We start from the raw sequence: 23755 nt of genomic DNA, 5'->3' as shown, positions 1-23755 counted from the left end.
GTTCCAACCCCCCTCACACTTGACCATGTTGCCCAAGGCTCTGTGTAGCATTTACTGCTTCTTTGGGCAACCCATTCCAGGACCTTAAGATCATCAAGTTCCAACCCCCCTGCCATGGGCAGGGGCACCTCGTGCTAAACCATATCACCTAAGGCCACATCCAACCTGGCCTTGAACACTGCCAGGGATGGAGCATTCACAACCTCCCTGGGGAACCTATTCTAGTGCCTCACCACCTTCACAGTAAAGAACTTCTTCCTTATATCTAACCTGAACTTCCCCTGTTCTAGTTTTAACCCATTCCCCCTTGTCCTATCACTGCAGTCCCTAATGAAAAGTCCATCCCCAGCATCCTTAGAGGCCCCCTTCACGTACTGGAAGGCTGCTATGAGGTCTCCACACAGCCTTCTCCAGGCTGAACAGTCCCAACTTTCTCAGCCTATCTTCATACAGGAGGTGCTCCAGTCCCCTGATCATCCTCATGGCCCTCCTCTGGACTTGTTCCAACAGTTCCATGTCCTTTTTATGTTGAAGACACCAGAACTGCACACAATACTCCAGGTGAGGTCTCACAAGAGCGGAGTAGAGGGGCAGGATCACCTCCTTCCACCTGCTGGTCATGCTCCTTTTTATGCAGCCCAGGATACAGTTGGCTTTCTGCGCTGTGAGTGCACACTGCTGGCTCATGTTCAGTTTCTCAATGACCAACACCCCCAAGAACTTTTCTTAAAGACTCTGTCTAGGCTTTGTACCACTTACAGAACAAGAATAAATAAATATTTAGGAATAAAACCCCAAAAGACAGAACGAGCCCACCCACTAATAACATTAGTCATAGCTAGATTTCTGAACAATGCCTGCACTCTCAGATTGTAAACAGACAATAAAAGCTTGGATTTTAAGCAGCAAACATAAAAGAAAAAGCACTACCCTCCCGTTCCTGAATAATAGTTTCCAAACTACTTAAATTATTTAAAATAGAAAGAGGAAGAGATGTACAAGAAAAAAGGCAATGGAAAATGCTTCTTGGAGAGCACAGATAGCTGTTGGACAGGCTAACGGGAGATAAAACAAGGAACTGAAAAAATAAGGAAATGTGTTAGTAATAGCAAATATGCTTGCAACTTCAAGGGTCAAATAGAAAACTAAAAATCTGTTTATATTAAAAATACAAATATCAATTGTCCATCCCAGCCTGTTTTCAACTGAATTACAGCAAAAACCCCCCAAGCTTTGCTGTCAGTTTTCTTCCCACTTGAGTCAAATTCTTTGCTATGGTTCAGAAAGCATTTTGCCACTTGGGGTGGAGGCAAAGAAGTGTCTCATTTCCAGCAGTTCTTAAACATGCAGCTGTGTCACAGACAAGTTCGAGAGGTTCAACCTTTTCCAAAACAAATGTGCGGACACATGTGCTCCCTGAACTCCCTTCGGCTGAAGCAAGTTGTTTTCTTGGAGAACATATAAATCCTGCAGGTGACATGCAGTATAAAACATTTTCTTCTTCAGTCCTCCTGAAGGAACTGGATTCAGAAATAAGAACTCTCAACAGATGGAAGCCATTTAATGCAGTATTGCTAAAGACAGAGAGGAAAATAAAAGACAGAGAGGAAAATAAAAGGCAGAGAGAAATCCAGATAGGACAGAATAAATACCAGATGGTAAACTAAAAAATTAAAAGAAAATTCAACAGAGGGAGTTAAAGCAGGAAGAGAGGAGATGGACATGGTGACAGTTCCGGAATTGGTGACATGACCTTAAGAGACCACGTGGTCAGCCTCTTTTTCTGCTCCTCTGTTCTCTCACAGTACAATAAATGAGAACTGTGTTTATCAGGTTTGTACAATCATTCTGGGAAAATGACTTGCTGTCGCAGCCACCGCTTCATGTTTAATCTCGTTTCACTTAGGAGAGTTAAAAATAGAAGTTGGAGCAGCTCATGTTTTGAAGGCACGTGGAAAAGAAGTTGTAGCCCTACCCTGAGCGCAGTAAATGGTGCAGACATTAGCAGAGCTTATTGGAGCTCTCTGCAGGCCACAATCCTGTCAGTGAAACAGGCAAAGCACAAACTTGCTTTATGAGGAACCAAACACAGAAAACAGAACTAACATCATAAATTAATTTTCACTTTTACTCTGTGTATCTTGTTTGCATCTTAACAGTTAATCATTAACTCAGCTCATTTCCCCCTTGGTTTACATTTGGACATCAGCTTCCTTTACAGCAAAGCACAGATGCTCCAGCAGTGAACAACATGAGATACATGAGTCACACCCCTCAACTGTATGATGTCTTGCCATATAATGTTTTACAGCCAAATCCTGACTCCAGGCTCTGCCTTCCTTCCTTTCACAGCACTATATTGGGCATTATTACCTGCACTATCATGGGCAATAGCTGGAGTTACATTTTCCTATCTGTGAATAGAGGGGTTTCTGCACTCCTAGGCCAGGCTCACACCATGGCACATCACTGCCTTAGCCCATAACCCTGCAGACACATTCCACAGCAGCAAAGAGATCAGCAAGTAAAGGAAACAAGGCTACAGACCACACAGTTTCAAGGGAAGCAAGCAAGAGCACTTTACCATCTGGTCATTCATCACCTATTTTGACAACTTGTGTTGCACATTTACAGGTTTGACAGGCGAGAGGTAAGCTTCTAGTCTCAGGACACCAGCCTGCAGATCTTGCTTTTGATGCAGATAAAATGGTTTTCCCTGTTGTCAGCTCAGTGAAATACAAAACATGTTCCCCAAACCAGCTATGGTGGTTGTTAAGAGCTGAGCCTTTATAAGAAGAAAGGAGCAGCAGGTCAAACTCTTCACCGTAGGCATCAACTGTTCTGTAAAGGTCTCTGCTCCATCCCCAGTGCTGGAAAACAACACCTGATCAGGAACAAAGTCCAAATCAGGTTGCTCAGAATAAAGCATCCTTCACTTTCCCATAAAGATGTAAGTACCATTTGCTGTGTCAAAAATCCTTACAAGTAAATGCAGTAAAAGTTGTTTTTGGAAAAAAAACCCAAAAAAAACCAAAAAGAAAAAAAACCACAGCTAAAACGTCAATGTGAAAGTACCATCCAACAGAATTCCATTAAATATTAATGACTGCTTTAACTACCCCAGAGAGAGTTCTCTATTTCTATCAGGTTAGGCTTCTGATGAAATCATCCATCAGTAGAGATGGCCAAGTAACTAGGTTTTCCAGCGAGGTCATAGGAACCACTCCACACCCCTGCGCCTTCACAGACAACATGCACCCCTCTTGAGAGCTGCACATGCATGAAAGTGGTCTGAAGAGCTCGTAGACACACACCACGAGTAAGAAGTGTGTGGTGACCAACAAAATCTGGCTTTAGATTTCATCATCACAGGCCTTAACCTAAAAACTTCATTACTCAATTGCTCCAAGACACTGCAGCCCATGCCATCAAAAATAGTTCAACTAGATTTTCCCATGGCTTTTCTTTGTCTTTTAGTCAAACTGAGGTCTACTCATATTAAATGAACTCCCTACTATTTGTCCACATGAACTAGAAAATTTCTCCAGTGCTTTCTTTTTATTAGACCTTTTATAGATTTCCTGACATGTCATAAACTGACATGTCATAAAATGAATCCTGTGAACAAAAGTGCTCTCCCTGCTCAGCAAGGAACAACTGACACTCTTCTAACCTGGGTCACAAGAAGTCAAAGCCAGATCCTTCTCTTTCAAACATTCAGGAGACTTTATATAATGGACACAAAATAGAGGCACGTAGGCAGGTGTTTGTTTACAAGGAGGCATGTCCACTAACCGATGGGGAAAGAGTCCTTTGCCAAGTTGCATCAGCCTTTGGGCTCCTTTGGGTCTTAGAGGTCTTAGAGGTCTCAGGAGTTCTGAAGTGCACAGTAACAACCTCTAGTCTCCTGAGGACTCATCAGTAAAGTACAGCTCCAGCTACCCATGCATCCCACATTTAACACTGGAGAACAAACCTTGGGACCACTCTGGAAGACTCCAACCAGGCTCAGAACCATCATCTTCATCCTAGGCAATGTATAAAAACTAGAGTCTGTCACTGAATGGTGTTAGAAGGGCAGTCGTTTCTGCCCTCTGTTCTTACCTCTGCATTCTCTGTAAACATGTATGTGTGAGCACCATATGAATATCTGACCATCATAGCAGCCTTCCAGTATCTGAAGGTGGCCTACAAGGATGCTGGAGAGTGACTCTTCATCAGGGACTGCAGCATTAGGACAAGCAGTAATGAGTTTAAACTAAAACGGGGAAGTTAAGGTTAGATATTAGGAAGAAGTTCTTTACTGTGAGGGTGGTGAGGCACTGGAACAGGCTGCCCAAAGAAGTGGTGACTGGTCCATCCCCAGCAGTGTTTAATGCCAGGTTGGACAGAGCCTTGAGTGATAAGGTCTGGTGTGAGGTGTCCCTACCAATGGCAGGGGGTTGGAACTAGATGATCCTAAGGTCCTTTCCAACCCAAACCATTCTATGAGTCTATCTACTAAAATAATAGCTGTTTCTACTTCTACAGAAAAAGGGAGTTATGAATATTTTGTTCAGAAGAGGCAAAAATTGAGTTTAATGAAAAACACAAAAGAAATCACAAATTGCTCAACTGCATGCAATATTTGTACCATATTTGACTATGTAAAACTACAGGGTACTTATACGAACAGCTTGCTCTTGTTAGAACAGAATATAAACTACTTTTGAACCTCAAATGGCAAAAAGAGTATAAGAGAACAGCACATCTGATGCGACAGTCTGAAGAGAGACAACAGAGCCATGTGCAAATGTCAGACAAGGAGTAAAAATGTGTTGCTTACTTGCCTTTTACACAGCTACTACTTAAGTGTCTGTGTCTATCTTCAGAGCATGTTTCACAATCCTGGCATCATGGTTTATAGAGACTATAAAGAAAGAAAAAAACTACCCACCAAGCTGAGGTAGGAATCTTTTGGCAGAGATCCCAAAAAAATCTTAACTAGAAAAAAATCTAACCTTATTTGGAAAAAACCACAGAATTTCACTCAAACTGTATTTGTATTGCCACTTCTTATTGTTAGAGGAGAGATGAAAAATGTGTTTTCAGAAATACATTAACATATGCAAAGTGAGATAATTTCAAAAGCATTTAAAAAAATTATTAGAAAAACACTTAAGTCTAAAACTGTTCATACAAGTTGGCTCTTATTTCACATTTGCTCCGCACAGTATATTTTAGGTCTTCTTTCAGTGAGATTCTGTTGTAATCTATTTTTACTTATGTGGAATCACACATAAACCAGCATTGTTAAGAGGTAAATATAGAAGATGGCAAAGAATTAGAGGGATTAAAAAAAAAATGTGTTCCAGAATCACTGTCACCTTTAGAATAGCAACACACAGTCCTTAAGGACAGCAGATAAACAGATACCGAACTCCACAGGGAGCTGGGAAGGAGGAGGTAGTCACAATCTTGCTATACAACTATAAAACTACCAACGTCCTAAGAGATGGAGTACTCTGATTTAGATCTTTGGCTATCAGCTATAAACAGATGCTCATGCACTGTAAACAAAAGTAGTAAGAAACCAGTTTAGTTTTCCCAGTAATGAACTCCTAATCCTTCACAATGGAGGCCATCCATAAAATCACAGCATGGTTTGTGTCGGAAGGGACCTTCACATCTCATCTAGTCCAACCCCCTATAATGAGCAGGGACATCTTAACTAGATCAGGTTGCCCAGAACCACATTAGTTTGGCCTTGGATGTCTCCTTGAATGTCTCATTCACCACCCCTCTGTGCAACCCATGCCAGTCAGTTCTGACTTACTCCACATATTAAACACATTTTTAAGTTATGGAAAAGAATATATTTATAATGATAAACACAGAATTAAAAAATAGGATACTTTAGGCTCCGCCTTCAAAGAAAGTAACTTAATCTTTTTCTAAAGCCAGAGATCATCTAGGGGTGAACTTGGAGCCCTCTCAGTAAATTGCAGCGAACACTTCCTGCCCAGGGAGGCCCACAGGGAATCATACCACCCATTCAGACAGCAGCTGAAGCTGCCAGAGGTTCTTACCTGACAAATTCTGCCCCATTAGGCCCAATTATTAAAACATCAATGAACAAAAGACTTCAAGTAACAACTGCAGCTATTATGAAAACCAACATCATCCAAACATGTTGAAAAGTTCAAGTCTCCATCACCTTCCTCACCAGACTAGAAGAAATCCACAGAATACAAGCTGCAAAATGGAATTAATTGTAGTCACACAGCATTTTCACCACTCTTAAAAGTGTGGTATTGTCAGCTTGGTTCTTAGAATAAAGTTGTTGGATATACTGCATTCAAATGCTACAAAAAAGTACAGTAGAAAAACTAACATACATCATCCTAAGCCAGCAGCTGCTAAACATTACTGGGAATGGAAAATTTCAACTTATAAAAAGGCTGACTCGTGTCATCCAAGTTTCCTTTCCTACACTAGCTCTGAACTTCAGTGGCTAAAGCGAATGCCACAGCTCTGCATCACTGATAGGGTGTTGGTTATTTAGCACATTAACACATCTTTCCTGTTGCTCTCTTCTTGGTCTGAATTGTGAAATGAGGATGTATATGTTAGCAGAAGAAATTATGCTCACTCCGATATGATGGCTCCATTGAATAGTCTTTTCCTAATAAGATTACTTGCATTGAAACAAAATGTATGTACCTTTGAAGAAAGCAAGAAGTCTATTATCGCCCCAGCTGTAGGCAGCCTCATGTGACACCAGCAAGGCTGGAGTAAGAATTTCTACTCCATTGCCAATATCAATACTCTCCTGGAGGAAGCAAGCACTAATCTTCCTTCACACCAGTTGTAACAGACACAATTCCAGTTGTAACAGACACAATTTCAAAAGTATCACGTAATAAACAATATAATCTCAGTGTACAGCCTTCCTTTCCTTTTAGCCTTTCTTTGTACATCAAATCAAAGAAGGGACATCTCACATTCTCCCCTTTTCATAGGCCATACCCCAAGAGAAAAAACAATTCATACTAGTCCAGAAAACCACCAGTGCTGAGATGACGGCAGTGAACTTCATTACCTTCTCCAGCATTTCCCACACACTTGGGGAAACAGGGAATGGAGCATTAATGTTACTGTAATAAACGCATGAAACTACATGTGAAGCCTAAGGGAGTCTTCTTCCTTTTTCAAATATGCTCCATACGGCATGTGTTTGATAAATGCTAATTAAGTATAGTAGAAGCATTTAATTTGTAGTAATGAATTTCAAAGGTAAGGTCCAACTCCCTCATCTTCACAGTATTCTCTTGATATGGTCAAGAGAAACTCTGCAGGGACCAGAGTGGACTAATGAATTTCAGCATAACCAATATACTTGCCTTTCTGTGCATGTGTGCAAACACATGAATATACTCATATGCTAATCACATACACATGTATATGGAACTTCTGTTCACCATACCTGTGTGGAGTGGGTTTCTTGAGAAGAGTGCAGCCAAAACTTGATGGTGTTATTCATGATGAAAATACTACTTACTGACAGAAGTTCTACAAATGCAACAAAGTGAGCCACACGTTTTGACGGCAAAGGGAAATCAACAGCATACAAAGCATGAGGACAATCAAGGAATCCAGCTTTCTCAGCAGCAAGCTGTTGTAAAAGCCCATTAACAATTAGCTGATTTTCAGTAGGGCATTTCAAAACTAAGAGGTAATGCAGAGTCATCATAACCGTGAAGAGCTGCCACTGATCTGCCTGCTCTAGACACAGATAGGGAGGGCAGCCCCCTCCTCTGCAACTGGGACAAAGGAACTACATTTCTACTTGCAGAGATACTATCAACACTGTAATTGAGGGAAAACGCAGAGAGAGAGACTCTCATTTGGGCAATAGGGAGTTTACCACACCTATTACACATCAGTGACGCAGGTCTACCGACTTCTTTTGATTTACCATTTTTCCATTGATAAGAACATCAGAAAATAATGACAGGAAAGGTCAAGTAAACCATAAAACGTAAGGTAAGCCATTTGCACTAAAGTGACACAGCTACAGCATAATGGCACTTTTTGATCTCAAATGAAATGGGTCTTAGATTGATCTCGTTAAGTAAATAACCTTTCCCCTGTCTCACACTTGAGTAATAGAAAATACTACTAATTAAATGAATGATGTTATAATGGTGGGAGTCCTCCTACATGTGCCTGCCTTCAGGATTTGCACTTGTAGTAGCACATCAGTAGGAAGATTACTACATTTGTAATATAGAGGCGCAGATTCCTTGCTCACACCCCATTGTTTAATGACAGCCCACTTCATTCCACTCAGGGTGCAGAATACCATCACCTCTGCATCCCACAGCTGCTGACACCACCTGCTATATAGCTCTTCAATAATTCCAATAGCACTGAAAGCAGTATTGCAAATACAATAGGCTTTAACAAACACCAACTTTCATAATTGGAGAATTTACAGGAAAAGGAGCATTAAAAAAATCCAGAACAATGCAGGTAAGTTTTTCTTCCTAGTTAGGTTGTGTGTGACACATACACTAAATTGCTGCTCTAGGCAGTGAAGCACTGATCTTACTGCTCCTGTCAATGTTCTCCAACCATGTAACATCCCCCAGCCAACCTTCCTCTCCAGTTCATTCTTTTGAAGAACTTTCCCCCTCCACTTTATGTTGTTCCTACAACTGGCAGCTGCACTAATCCTTATGTGAACTGACTGCACATACACATACCTAAAACCTAAAATAACTCAATCAGAAGCACTAATAAGAACACTTCAGGTCAGTATCCATGAACATTTTCATGGTCGCAATAAAGCACATTCAAGTAAACATGCCATTTTCTACCCTCCTAAGATGATGCTGAAGGAGGGCAAAAAAAAAGCAGTAACTGAAGTTTATACAGAGGAGAGAAAATGCAGAGGTGCAGTCCAGCTTTGTTAAGATTAGTGAGCTATATAACAGTGATGTTTCACTAAATTAGAGAGTATGTTTGTTATGCAGTTGTTCCAGGCAAACATCGACACAATAATTTTCTTATGTATGGCCAATTATAACACTGCAGACATTCTCCCCCTCCCCTCCCAAAATTCTGCATGCAGTTATTGTCAATATATTTTGCCTAATCCAATAACAAATAGAATTATTCATAATAAGCACAGTCATTCACTGGAGTGAAAGTTGTAACACTATGAAAGATTCATATTTGTCCAGAAAGCACCTCATATTGACACAGCACTTGCTGATACTGCTTTGCGAGCAACTTGTTACCTTTTACCCAAATCCAGAAGAATGAGCATGCTTATGGAGCTATCTTTCTAGTCAATAGACGGAGGCACAACTGCAATTCTAAATGGCAGAAAACAAGCAGTCTCTCCTATCAACTCTTCCCAAATGATTTTATATCAGTCTTTGGACCGAGGCTGTTCTGCTTCTCAGCCCGCAGAAGCTTGGACAACTGCAAAGCACTAAGAGCTCACGACTCAGCTCACATACTTGAGGAATCACAAGTTATCTGGGGAGAGGCAAGAATGACAGCTCTTCCCTTAACAGAAAATGCAAGAAGTCATTTATTTTTCCACCAGTGGCTGTCAGCAGAAATCCTGCTGAAGGCCTTTATCCTCCACAACACGGTGAACCCTGTGACTGTTTTCCTGCTCTGACTTTTCACAGATCCATTTTACGAAGAGCAAACAGCCTCTTCCTTCTCAAGCAGAAACAGTGATGCTTTGGGACCTCCTCTCTAGGTAACAACAGCAACTTCACAGAAAAGAGCTGCAGTCCCCATCAGGAAAGGGACAGTCTTTAGGGACAACACAGGATAACAGCACTAGGCAGCTTCCAAAGCACCCTCAGTTTGCACATGTGAGTCCAGAGCATTTTACACACCGAGCACTTTTATCCACTAGTGTCATCGAGTTTCCCCCACAAGCCTTTGGATTGGATTTTGATGAAAAGCTTTCTTATTCAACAGATTTTCATCAAAGGCATGAAGAAAAGTAATCACTAGAAATAGCTGGGCATTCCACAACATAGAAATAGCTATGAGATGGGATTTGAATACACTGTGTGTGCCAGTGGCTAAGCAGAGCCAAATAATGTTGGTTACCATCAGCCTCTTGGCTGAAAAACAGTGAAATTAAACATCTGCCATCAGAAAAGTCTAGTAGAAATACCAGCATGGTTCCTAATGAAAGCCACCAATGGAAGAGGGCTAGTGAGTGTTATAAAGTGTATACATCGAGTTGAGGTGCATTTTACATGATGGATATCAAGCTCTTGGTTCTCATATATCACTTGCATAGAGCCTGATTAATATTTTTACCAATAACGTGTCAGTATTTGTTATTACAGATGGTGGCACCCTCAGTATTTCTGAAAATAAACACGTGTAAATCAAATATAATAAAATATTTAGACTCCTCACACTGCAATTTTTATTGTCATTTAGCCAACGTACAGTTTGTTCTGAGGCAGAAGAGCGAACCAGGACGCTTCCAATAAAGCAGCAACTGAATCGTGTTCAGTAACTCCAATAGCCTACTGCCACCAAAAGGAAACCAGTAGAATTACTCCAGATGTAAAGTAACTATTACCAGCGGAATACAGTTAACTAAACTTACAAAAAGAGAAGACGAATTTAGTATTTTAATCAGGACGATGAAGTCTTTAAAAACCGAAAAAGCTGGGGATAAGGAATTTCTAAAAGCTGATCTATGGTCTCCTCCAGTTGCTCAATATTTTGCCACCTTATGGGCCAGAAGGCCGGGAAGTATGAAGGTAAAGAGCAACTGACAGAACATTAAAATGGTACAGTGGTCCAGGGCCAGCCTTCCTAGGGCTCTGATCTACCTTCCACGATATTCCACACAAGAAGTGAGATTTTTTTAAAAGTAAATTTAATAAGGTAACATGACTTCTCTACAAAATAAATTCAGCATTTTAGAGGTCAAATGATTCATGTACATTCAGCAGATCTATGGGCATGAAACAGCTGTAAGAAGCAGATCACAACAACATCTTTTATAAATACAAACCCAGGACTAGTCAATACACAAACAAGGGGGAAAGAAACATTTAAATGCTTACTGCTGCAATAAATATGATACGCTTTTGTGGCTCTTCTTCATCTCAGTACTTCTCCCAGGTGCCATGCTTTGCACAGGTGGAACACAGGAGGGTACAGGAAAAGTCCTTCACCTTGTTTATACTCAGCTCTAATACAACTAAGTGGTTGATTTATAGTACAGATTTATGATTACTACTTAGAAAACATGAAGTACTACAGCAATTAATTCACAAGGGTAATGAATGCCTCTGCTTCTAACTATCAAGAAGATGGGTATCAGAGAAAAAAATCCTCAAGAGATAGGCAGAAGGCATTATTCATCTCATTCAATTTAGGTGCTTACATTCCCTTGAAATTCAACAGAACACAGTACAAGACATCAAATTCTTTCCAGAATGGCCATACAAAGGACCTGGGCTTCTAAGAAGGTGTTTGAAACCAAACAGCATGGCTACCTCCTGAAAGAATGTATTTGGTGCAACCAGGTACTATCGTCAATGGAGACAGAAAAGCTACCTGTTGCCTTCTGAAGTTCGGATAAGATCACTGCACACAAGGAAAATGGCTGCATAAACAAGTACTCTGACTTTCTATTGTCTATTTCTGCTATTTGCTCCCCTTCCTCCACTATCCAGAGGAGGAACAAAAATATACAACCACACAAAGATAACACAAACATTTTAATCATGCAGATTTTTCACAATGAAATATCAAGACTTGGAATAAATTTGCTGCAAAACCCATGTGACAATTGACAAGGAAGGGACAAAACAGATCTCCGAGTTGAGCTTGTTCCTCCAGCATCCCAGGTGTGTGTCCAAATACCAAGATGTTATAAGCACATAGGAACACTTTTGAAGTTTGCTGTTGTCAACAAATACAATATAACACCACCTCACACATAGTTAAATTCACAGAGATACTAAAAGTGTTCCAGGCAACTCTCTAAAGCATGCAAGTATGTGTGTGGTAGCTCTCAGTTAAGCAACTGGTAGGGCCAAGATGGCTCTTCCCCTGCACATTGTTCAAACAAAAGAGAACAGCTCACAATGTATCTGTGCGACCTCTGTGTCATAGCTTCAGAAGAGTCAGTTTATGCAAGAGGCAGAGATTTGCAGGCTAGCTGTAAGAACTAAAAAGGAGGTATCAAAAATAATAGCTAAGACAATGGTTTTTCCTACTAGGTAGATGGAGGAAAATATGTTTAAGTCTTCCTACTTTCAAAGTACAACACTAATATCAACCTTTCCCTCACAAACTAAGGGGTGGGAAAAAGGAAGGGCCCTCAAACTGACCAGAAAGCCAAGAGATTTTTTCAGAATGCTCTAGCACAGAGGTCCTGAAAATATCCACAGGAATTAAAGTGTTATATCCTTTAAGTCACCCAATCCACAATATTTGACTTGAAGCTGTGTCTGTACAATATAGTTGGTGTATTGCTTAGCTCAGAACTTCAACTTTAAAGTGTGTTGAACTACATAAACTTTGGTTATATCCCAGGAATTTCATTCGTAAGATGAGAAGAGTGATGGCAATAAAAACCATGAGACGAACCTGACAATAGTGAGATGATGCTTTGTTATTTATGAATACAAATTTATGTTGCAAGGCATGACCCTGAAGACCACAACTGTTACCAGTTTTGGTTCTTAAAGCAGCACACAGGGAATGTGATATCCTTTCCCCAACACATTGCCATCCTCCTAAGCTATATGTCTATGTTACAGAAATGGGTAAATATTGAATACTTTGAATCACCTGTGCTTTCTGAGGCCTGAATTTATGTTATCTCCAGAATATGACACTCAACAGTGCTTGAATAAGAGTTGTATTTAAAAGCTAAATTTCTCTAGCTATCTCCTGTAAATGTGGTACTGTCTTTTCTTCTGGCCTCAAACACACCACATTGGCTGAGCAGCTATGACATTCCAGCGATGGCTAAAGAGCCACCCACTTCTGCAAGCAGAAAAACAAAGCTATATAGCTTGGAGACCATTCACATGAAGTCATTATTCATCTAAGGTTACTATACTGCAGTACTGCACTGAAATAACTAGAAAAATACTAATTGTGTTTCTTATCTGCCCCATCTGTCACAGGTAAGTCAAAGGCACCTCAAAAAAAGCACCAAGAAAACCAGGTGAGGAAAAAGGTATATCTATCAGGTCTAAAAAATTACTACCAAAGCAGGATGACGACACAGTAAAATTTGGCTTGGGGAGATTTAGCAAAGAAACTGACTTTTAAATTAGCACAAAAAATGAATAAAGAACTGATTAGGAATCTACAACAAAGCATTGAAGTATCAGATAGAATACATGGGGAGAATCCTAGAATCCCAGGTTGGAAGAGACATCAAGGACCATCCGGTCCAACATTTCCTGGCAAAGCATGATCTAGACTGCTGTGTCCAGTACCCTGTCCAGCTGCATCTTAAAAGCATCCAGTACTGGGGAAGCCACCACTTCCCTGGGGAAGCCATTCCAATGGCTGACTGGTCTCATTATGAAAGATTTCCCTCTGGTCTGCAACCCGAATCTCCCCAGGAGTAACTTGTGCCCACTACACACAATTAAAATGGCACAATTAATGGTCTGTTACATTAGGGCATGTAGGCATAAGACAAGAGGGAATGGTTTAAAACTGACAGAGGGGAGATGTAAGTCAGATATTAGGAAGAAATTCTTGACTATGAGGGTGGTGAGACACCGCCACAGGTTGCCCAGAGAAGCTGTGGCTGCCCAATCCCTGACAGCGTTCAAGGCCAGGTTAGATGGGGCTTGGAGCAACCTGGTTTAGTGGAGGCATCCCTGCCTGTGGCAGGGGAGTTGGAACTGGATGAACTTTAAGGTCTCTTACAACCCAAACCATTCTATGATTCCATGATTTTGCTTCTTGCTCCCCTTTACTCCTGGCTATGCAGTCACAGCTGTCTCCTTGCATCACTTGTATCAATGCTCATCAGATCTTTGTCAGAAGAGGATTCAAACTCAGGAACTTTGCAGCAGTTATCTTTCTCCTCCTCCCTTTGAGTTATTCAATAATCTGACAGAAAACTGTTACCTCACAGAGCAGTCCAGAAAGTACAGCAGTTGTCAAAAGGTAAGAAATAGCAGTGGATGGGGCAAAAGGGTCAAACCCCCTCATTTTGGCCATAACATACTTCCTCACTGGCAAACTGCATCTTGCAGAACACACACCAGATCCAACTGCTCTGCCCACCACAGCGGTTGTCTTCAGGCATGTGTGACAGTAACCAAACATCAGATTAAAGTGGCACATTTCACACATGCAGTTTCTTACCTGCCACAAAGAGGGAGACTGCTGCTAACAGCGCTGTGGGCACACCCTAATGATGAGAGACTAAGCTGAATTCTCTGCTGAATCTTGTGACACTGCATTGAATTACTGGTCATTTAAAGCAGCAGTTAACTTCATCTGCTGGGCTAACCTGCATGTCTGCACTAACACACTGATTCCTGAGAACAAGATAGCACTAAAAGGGGGTGGGAGGTTGAAGACACTTTATAGTGATTTTTCTTTTAAAAGGCACATACTTGTTTTTGACCTTGTGACAAATAAGAAAACAGATAAAAGCAAGAAAAGCCAATTCCTTTTAAAATTTCCAGCATCTTTTTCCATCATATAGACTAACGCAAGGTAATCCTGAGGATTCTTTCCAGTAATTTAAAAGATGACCTTCAGCAACACAAATAGCATGCAGTAATAATAACGTGCAGTGACCGAGAAAGCAAAGCAGGCAAGCATGTTGCTTTACTTGTAAGCAAAATATGACACTTTATAAAGGGGAACAGCTCGCTGCTAAATACGGTGGTTTGGGCGTAAAAAATTCCCCAGCCAGAACTATGCTACCACGTTTCCTTTTTCCTTCCCGAAAACCTGCCAGGCTGATACAACCTGCGAACACCCGTGGATTTAACCGCCAGGTGGCAGCGGCCACTCAGGTATTTGTTAGCTGGAGGCTCCCTGTGCCACGCTGAGCTACGAGAACTACACCGCGCTGTTCTCTCGAACAGAGCAAAAACATCTATTCCAAGGGAAAATACCTTCCTTTCTACGTAAAGCCAAATCTGTTTGCTGCTTAAAGCAGCCTGCCTCGCAATTGGTGATACTTCTCCTAAAACGCAGTTTCCTTCTAAGAAATACGTGAACAGCAGCTCTTCGCAGGAAGTTCTCAAGTACCGGTACTTCCATGAGCATAAACCCAAGAGCTGCCTTTGCCCTCAACAGAGCGCTGGCCTGGTGGGCTCCTGCTTCTGAGGAGACGCCTCCACGACACCGGGAGCTCACCACGGCATGCAAGGGAAGGGACGGAGCCAAAGGCTTCACCTCCTACTGAGGGCGACCGGCTTCACTCCGCGGCAGCACCCCCGGCCCCGGCTGCAGCCAGAGCCGAACCGCGGGGAAGGATGCTGGTCCCTCTGCGGAGGCGCCCCCCGGACCGGGGTTCCCTCCCTTCAGTGCCGCGCTGCCCGCACCCGGTACCTGGAGGAGGCCGCCCATCTTGGCGCGCAGGGCGCGGAACTCCTCCGGCGCCGCCTCGGGGTAGAGCTGCCCGCGCAGCAGCTCCTCCGTGATGTCCGCGTTGCCGTAGTAGGCGGCCTGGGCGATGCCGCTGAGGAGCGCGCTCAGCGGCTTCGAGCCTTCGGGCGGCGGCTGAGGTGGCTCCGGCGCCGCCATCGTGAGGAGGGCGGAGGCACCGCCCGCGAGTGTACGGCGGCCGCGCAGGGACAGTCCCCGCCGCTGTACCGAGTCTTCTCGGGGTGAGGCGGATCGTGCCCTTAGCAAGGTAATTACAACCACCGAGTACCCAACATGCAAACGGAAAACGCAGCGGCTCTGCCGTCCAGACTGATTTTATTTAACACTAGTATTTAGGCACGTCGCACCGAGTACATGGAACTTATTTCAACAAGGTGTAATAACACACACCACCATAGAGCCTCCACGGGCCAGTATTCCATTCCCTGACAATGCTATGCAATGTTCCAAAGGTATCTGTGATTAAAACAGGAAAAAAAAACCTCAACACAACAGAAACCCCAATTCAACCCCAATCCCATTAACCAGAACCAAACAGGAATGACATGACTGGGTAGAATGCATTTTTCTCTATGCTGATTCTTCAAGTACTCCATTTTACTGAACACTCAGTTTAAGGAAGCTTCCATCAGCTTTGCTCTCTATCCTTTTGCTATAAGAGGCAGGGTTGGCCACAAAACACGGGACAGTTAAGAAAAAGGTACTAACAAATATCAAGTGTTTTCTCTGTGCACCATTCTATACAAGTTTAAATATAAAAAATATTAAAATGCTTTGTATATACAAGCATGTGCAGTCACAAAAGAGACTGTGTGCTTTCAAGTCTACAGCAAATTGTCTTCTAGTATGTGGAATCACCACCTGATTTCAGTTATTTAAGCCCTTCATAGTTACACTTTTTCGACATACAAGAAATATCACATTGCTCAGAAATATAAAACATAGGTTTATGATCAACATGATCTGTTCTGCCTAGTTCTTTATTCTGTATCTTTTTGTAAGTAGAGAATAAGCAAAGAACATGTGCAAGCTGTCCCCTGGCCTGGGGGAATCTTCAAGCTAGAGGAACAGGAAAATTAAAGATGTAACAATATGTGCAGCTAACAATTTCTCCATTCTCCACTCTCTCCATTAATTTAGACAATACTTAAAACGTCTCTTTTCCACAGCAGTATTTAGATTAAATAGCATTGTTAAAAGCTTTTAAAGAATCTGGAGATACAGGAGTTCCTTTCAATCACTAGAAATTAATACATAGCATGAGAAACTAACTCCATTTGGGTACAGACTACTCACTGCACAGCCAACCTTTCTGGGGGTAATGCTCTTCTCTGGTGAATACAGTTCATGGTTGCTCGTATTGAAAAATGGGGCAGGGTAGTAACTCTTCATGGCTTATCCGTATTACCATGGAACACGAAGGAAAAGATTTTTATCCTTCTGGTTTAGATCTCTGAAGATACTGTTCCCGATGAGATGCTTTCCTCTGCTTCAGGCTGATGGACGTCATAATGAGCAATGCTGGTTTAGTGACTTAGGCTGAGGTACAAAGACAAATCTGTTCTTTTAATTGCTTTTTCTTCTCAGATCTCGGCCTACTCAGTGTCTTGTGTGAAGATGGCAAGAAAGCTGGTGAAAGGTGCATATTTTGACTTCAAAAGGAGTATAAAATTATTCAGAATGCACGTGGCATCAATCAGCAACCTGTGTCTTTAAGGATATTATTTGTTTTGTAAACAACCCTATTTTTATACAAATAAAAAACACATTGAAAAGTCTATATATATACAGTACATGTTCAATCTTCACTCCATTGTGATGCCATGGTTTTAAGCAGGAAAAAAAAAAGAGTTCTTGATCCAAAATTCAGTAGCAATATAACCCCCTTTGGCAGTACAGCACCCAGTGGTGCCAAGAGCCTGTCCTTTCAGGAGAACTTCATTTGTTATTTATCACCTGAACCGTTTTTCGGCCATAGTGGTAATAACTGTAGGCAGATGTTACCGTCGTGAAAGCCGTGATGCACCTTTGGGGAAAATAGTTCCTGTAAGTTGTTTGAGTCCAAGTACAATAATAAAGTATCATTTTTAAGCTCATCATTATTTTTCACTAGAAGGTCAAGGGCTATGTCTGACAGAAATAGGTTTTACAGTTAATATGCTGAAATTCAGTTTGAAGTGGATTAGATAAACAAAGGAACTGCTATGTAGTGCAAAGTAGAATATTTCAGTGTAACTGCATAGGAGGCAAAATTTTACCATATTAGCACTTGTCTTAGAGAAGGGAAGACAAAAGATTCAGTATTTGTAGCCTACACTAATTTTTACCAGCTTGAGAACTGTCTGATGGGAGATAGATATTATATGTTGGTAGTATAAAAGGGGAACATTCAAGCCACACAAAACTGGAATGTCTCATTGAACCAAGTTGCAAAGCTAAAGCATAAGTTTTGGCTTCAGCCTCTTTTGTTCCCTTCTCAGACACTGGGTAATAACTACCTATATTTCTAAATTAACAGTGCTCCTCTGTGTCAAAGGCTGACACCATTCAGGTGAGAGCCACCAATACAGTCCTAAACCTCCATTACCACTGCTCTCCCTTGGCCCACTCATTTAGATAATTTTTGAGTGTGTGTTTACAGAAGACCCTGGTGAGTTACACCCAGCATTTCTTCATTACTCACACAATAGAATTGTACAATGGTTTGGGTTGGAAGGGACCTTAGGGATCATCTGGTTTAAACCCCCTTGCCATGGGCAGGGACACCTTCCACTAGTTGGCTCAAAGCCCCATCCAAGCGAGCCTTGAACACTGCCAGAGATGGGGTGGCCACAGCTTGCCAAAACCAGGAGATACTAAAGAAGCTGCCACCAAAATTAGCTGAACCTCTGTATTCACCAATATAAGCAAAGTACGAAATTTGAACAAAACGAAGATGTCGTAACTCACTCAGAGTCCCAAACAAGCAGCAAAGTAAGCACCTTTCACAGATGCAATTCTAGTTTTGGCTTTCAAAAGGATGAAAAACTACATTGATTGTCAAGATCAAGGTCCGTAGCTCCTTAAAAGCTTTTAGGTTTGTTTTGGTTTGGGGGGGTTTTGGGGGGTTTTTTGAGTGTCTCTCTCCCTCCCCCAAAAAAGAATACAAGTAACACTGGGCTTTTTACTACTTGAAACTAAGTTACTTAGTAATTCTGCTGCTCAGCCTCTTTGTCCTCATCTCTTACCCAAGTGCTCAGGAGAAGTAACTGCATTTGTAACACCTGCCCTCAGCTACAGTTAAGCTTCAGGTACAGCTCACACCTCCAACGACACCAGCGAAAGAAACAGCCACTATTTAAGGAGTTACACTCCTGTTTGCCTGTTCTCATTCCATCCTTCACCTTCCTTCCTGTAGTCTAGCAGGAATCACAGATTTCATCAGGTGCTTTTCAGATAGGTTTCAGAAACCTAGATTTCAAGGTAGCAGGTATAACATAAAGCAAAACCAAGAAAACATTTCCCATCTATTTTTACTGACATCAGAGTTACTTCTTCAAGGACACCTATGGCATGAATAAATAAAGAATCCATACAGTCTTTCTTCCCACTCCCTTCTTTTCTATTAATCTGAATTCTGCCTATTCTGACGACTTGTTACTCAGCTCTTATTCCTGGATCTTAACTAGTATCGTTTGACTACATTTTGCTTGTACAGTAAATCAAATACCAATACCGGAGCTTTTAAGAATAAATGTGTAAAAAATTCAGGCATACGGGTCTATTACATCATCTCTGCACAGTTTTTTTTGTGCCACACAATTAGATTAATCTCAATTACCAGTTTCTTTAAGAGTACATTAAATTATCAGAAAAAAAAACAAAATCAAAAGCAAGTGAAGAGATAAGTTACCATAATGTCTGTAGGTATATGCTGTCCACATAATTGAAAACAGGAGCTGCTAAAGAAGCTGCCACCAAAATTAGCTGAACCGCTGTGTTCATCTGATAAAAGCAAAATAGGAAATGTGACCAAAATGAAGACATGTACTATGTAAAGAATATAGACACTTTTATTACTGGTTTAAGTATTAGTCTATATACAGAAAATTTATTTAGGAGCCTCTTTTAATGAGTTATATACTCAGCTGAACTATACACTATACATACTCAAAATTAGCATGCACTCTGACAGAGCATAGCTGAAAATCTTTCAGGATGTAAATTGCCTTCAAATTGGTTGGCACTATTTTGAAACTGCATTCAGGGGTAGTAGGAATCAGCCCCCTCCCTCCAAACTGGACACCACTCCAAGTACTGCGGTGTTACAGAATCACAGAATTGTTAGGGTTGCAAAGGACCTTAAGATCATCAAGTTCCAACCTCCCCCCACCATGGGCAGGGACACCTCACACTAAACCATAGTTACTACTATGTAGTAACTATGTAAGTACTGTTAGTTACTACTCTTACCTTACTAATGAATGTTGGTTTTAGTTGGGCAGTAGCGTAACAGGGGTTAAAATACCTACTGAGTGTTCTCTGTTGGGTGAGAAAAAAGAGGGAAAAAAAGTCAATTTAGTATATTCAATTTGATATTCCTTTTCACACAACACAGAACAGACAATTGTAGCACTACAGATTATACTGATATTGCTCTTATATGATTTACTACATAGTATATGTAGGAAAAATGTAAAAATAAATTTTATATGATTTATTACACATCATACACAGGAAAAATATCAGTAGCTCTGACTCACCTTGATGAAACCTATTTTATGAAATACTGCTCTGCTTACAAACCTATCTGGTGAAAGAACAAGCACAACACCACATCTTAGGTTAACCACCCAAGTTTTAAGTCATCATCAAGTCTCAAGATTAAAATCTTCTTTGGTTACAACTTTGTTGAAGGCTTATTCATATTTTTGTACTTTTAAAAATCATTGAATTGTAGAATGGTTTGGGTTGAAAAGGACCTTAATGTCATCTAGTTCCAACCCCCTGCCTTGGACAGTGGATGCCTCACATGAGACCACATTGCCTAAGGCTCTGTCCAACCTGGCCTTTGAACACTGACAGGGATGGAGCATTTACCACTTCTTTGGGCAACCTGCTCCAGTGCCTCACCACCCTCACAGTAAAGAACTTCTTTATATCCAACCTGAACTTACCCTGTTTTAGTTTAAACCCATTACAGAAGGTTTAATCAAAATACAATGACTACATGTTCCTACAATTTTGTTTAAGGCTATACACTTACCGGTGGAGAAAGAGTTTTGTATCGCACGTAAAAAACAGCAGCAATGAGCGCTACATCCCTCAGAATAATCATGGAAGTAAGAGGAACTGAAAAACCAAGCCAATAGAATCTAATGAAAAATCATGTTCATGATTAAAACCAAACCAAAAAGTGCACAAAATATGAAGCAAGAGGATAACCACTCTCAAATGCTTCTGAACAAGTTTTATGTGTGGCTGGAGATTTTTACCATGACTTCTGAAAGGGTTTAATCTGAAGTCTTAAAACAATCCAGTCCATGAGAAAATTTCTGATATAGTTACTCACTATTATTGCTTTAAAGAAACACACTTGAAAATGGCAGTATATGCTAGTTGGTTTTGGATATAGCAGCACGTGCTTTCTGTGATGTGTGTTAAGTATTTGATCAGAGCAAATAACCAAGTGCAACTGACAAAGCAAGAGTTCCAAGCCATAGTTTTCCTACCAGAAACACAAGAAATATTACTACACATAAAATCAGCTTCTTTACCTTATACAGTACATGCAATTGATGTTTTCTCACCTGGGATAAGATTTGTACAGGTCAGGCTTACGTAGAGCACACTGATGAGAATTTTGTCAGCCAGAGGATCAAGAGCACTTCCCAAAGCTGATTTCTGATTAGCCCAGTTCCGTGCAATAAATCCATCCAACTGAGAAAAACAAAGGTCAACGTTTTTGTTAGAAAACCAATAATAAAAATAGCTTATATAGGCTGTATACAGAAGTATTTCATGAATGACTTCACATAATACAGCTAGCTTAAGATGAACTATTATACCCTTTAGCTGTATTTTATGCTTTTTTTCATATTGCATTCCAGATTTTGGAAGCCTCTGAACGTATTCAATTCTGATTATTAAACAATATATTAAAAAAGGGAGAAAAAAGAAAAAAGTGACCGATGCTCTTAAAATTCACACAATTATTGTTATAATGGCTGGACCTGGGACACCTGCACACAGTTACAGACTACCAGTGCATAAGCACTGACTGGAGAATGCCCACTTGGGGCTGGGTCAGGGAACTCTGATACTCATTCCCCGTGCTCCAACAGCACTAGGTCTCCTTCGGACACCTCCCAGCTCCCTTCACAATGTTGCCAAGGACATACATAGCATAAAACCAAATCTGTATTGGAATATGAATTTCAGTGCATGCCAATTGGTCACCATAACCCACCACTATCCCCACAGTATTCCCAAGCTGATGCACACATACCAAATCCGTAATACCAGCCAAAACAAAGACACCCAGTGCAACGTTGAAGTTTTCTTCAACGATCAAATAGCCCAAAACTGGCGCCAAACCCATTCTTGCCATTGACAGTATGTTTGGGATGGTCCAGGGGTTTTCATACTGTAAAACAAGAAAGCAAAAACTTCAGGTCAGGAAGGCAAACCCCGATTTGGCACGTAACAGTCAAGGCAAACACACACTTTACGTTAAACCAACCTTTGTGTGCTGTTTGCGCAAGACACATGGACACGTCCCTAAGCTACTGAACATTGTAACACAGCCTCCAGAGCGACAACGCACCACCGACAGAAACCCACAGAGCCCTCCCGGGGCTCCAACTCCGGGCAAACCCACCCGTTCCCACCAGTACCGGGGTTACGAGCGCTCCCCCCCGTATCACGTACCAGCTCGGCGTAGCGCCCTGCCACACGCCGCTCCTGGGGGGGTTCCGATGGGGTGGCGCCGCCGCTGAGGAGGCGCCAGGCGGCGGCGGGCTCCCGCAGCAGCCGCTGGGGCTGCCGCCACCACTCCGCCGGAGCCCGGCCGCCCGCCCAGGAGAACACTCCGCTGTTGCCATGGCGGCGGCCACCGCGCCTCTCCGCCGCCGCTGCCCCGAGCCGGCTGACCAGAGGCCTTGCGCCGCCGCCCGGCCGCCTCCGCCCCGCGCCGCGGAGGAGCCCCCAGAACCCCCTGCCCAGCCAAGCGGCGGCCAGCATGGTGCGGGGTGGAGCCTGCCCGCGGGGCCTAGGCGCGCTGCGGGCCTGCCCGCGGCAGCGAGCGGCCTCCGGCCGCCGGCGCCATCCGCCGCCCTGGCAGCCGTGCGGGGGCTCGGGGACAGGGGACGAGCCGCGGGCTGTGCATGTGCGGCAACGGGGGGGTGGAACGCGCGACTTTTTGCGGCGCTTTACGGCAGTGCTTTCGCCGCTGCACCGCGCATTTTACGGCAGGCTGCCTCCCGTGGTGGGGGGGTCAGCGGCTGTGTTGGTAGATCCCAGCTATCAGGAGAAACGGGGAGAAATAAGGAGAAAACGGGGATTTCGCCGCTTAAGGACTTACCCGGTGGTTACAGCTGTCCCCTGGGGGCCCCCGGGAGCGGGCGGCGGAGTCCATGGCGGCATGGCGGGCGGCTGCCTGGGGTCACCCCGCTCCTCCTCACGGCGGGCGGCGATGTGCTCCAGCTGTTCTATAAGGGGATGAAGGTTTACTTCATCGTAAGAGACTTCTCAGAGGAACGAAGTGGTTTCCTGTGCTCGCTTTTCGCTCTCCCTCACCCACGTTTACTTTAGCTCAAGGAGGAATAAGAGTTTACTTTTCCAAGTGCAGCCGCTGATTTGCTTCTGAGGCCTGCGCCTGCCCGCCCTCCCTGCCGGTAAGAGGCAGCGGTGGTGTTCATAGTTCTGGCACCAGTTTATCACCCAGGTAGGGTTTGAGCCCCAGCTGTTTAATCAGCATTAGTTACATGCAGTAGTAAGTAAAACAAACGGAGGCTCTTAAAACCCAGTGGCATGTAGGATATTTACCTCTTCCACAGCCACCTCAATCTAGAAAAAGCAGTTAAAATGTGTGTGATTTTGTTAATTTATTAACCCTTCTGCCACATCAGGT

At 42.5% G+C, this 23755-nt stretch overlaps 2 protein-coding genes across 6 annotated transcripts in view; both read right to left on the bottom strand.

Moving 5' to 3' along the window:
* The window catches only part of COMMD1 (copper metabolism domain containing 1), a 79748-nt gene extending 63909 nt beyond the window's left edge, over positions 1 to 15839 (bottom strand). For 2 of the 4 annotated variants that reach the window (XM_061356173.1, XM_061356174.1), the window contains exon 1: positions 15589 to 15839. In XM_061356173.1, coding sequence (XP_061212157.1) covers positions 15589 to 15783 — 195 coding nt within the window. In that variant the 5' untranslated portion in view covers positions 15784 to 15839. Of the gene's footprint in view, positions 1 to 6702; positions 6842 to 15588 lie in introns of those variants that run through there. The other 2 variants (XM_061356175.1, XM_061356176.1) reach the window with 2 other exon arrangements.
* A 102-nt stretch (positions 15840 to 15941) lies between these two features.
* Positions 15942 to 23380, bottom strand: CRLS1 (cardiolipin synthase 1). 2 transcript variants are annotated; one of them, XM_061356171.1, is made up of 7 exons: positions 23207 to 23380; positions 22133 to 22270; positions 21435 to 21564; positions 20891 to 20976; positions 20098 to 20166; positions 19538 to 19629; positions 15942 to 17671 (listed from the first exon to the last, which is right to left on the bottom strand). In XM_061356171.1, exons 1-7 carry the CDS (start codon positions 23258 to 23260, stop codon positions 17584 to 17586), a joined length of 657 nt encoding a protein of 218 aa, XP_061212155.1. In that variant the 5' UTR covers positions 23261 to 23380; the 3' UTR covers positions 15942 to 17583. The 2 variants fall into 2 exon arrangements, with proteins under 2 accessions (XP_061212155.1, XP_061212154.1); XM_061356170.1 differs by lacking the exon at positions 23207 to 23380 and adding an exon at positions 22555 to 22970.
* Positions 23381 to 23755: the final 375 nt, after the last annotated feature.

Source organism: Neopsephotus bourkii, unplaced genomic scaffold (assembly GCF_033783945.1).
Source record: "Neopsephotus bourkii isolate Nb327-2 ecotype Australia unplaced genomic scaffold, CSIRO-AGI_Nbou_v1 NB_845, whole genome shotgun sequence".
Taxonomy (NCBI): Eukaryota; Metazoa; Chordata; class Aves; order Psittaciformes; family Psittacidae; genus Neopsephotus; species Neopsephotus bourkii.
Note: the sequence above shows the minus strand (reverse complement) of the source record. Positions and strands in the feature narration are given on the sequence as shown.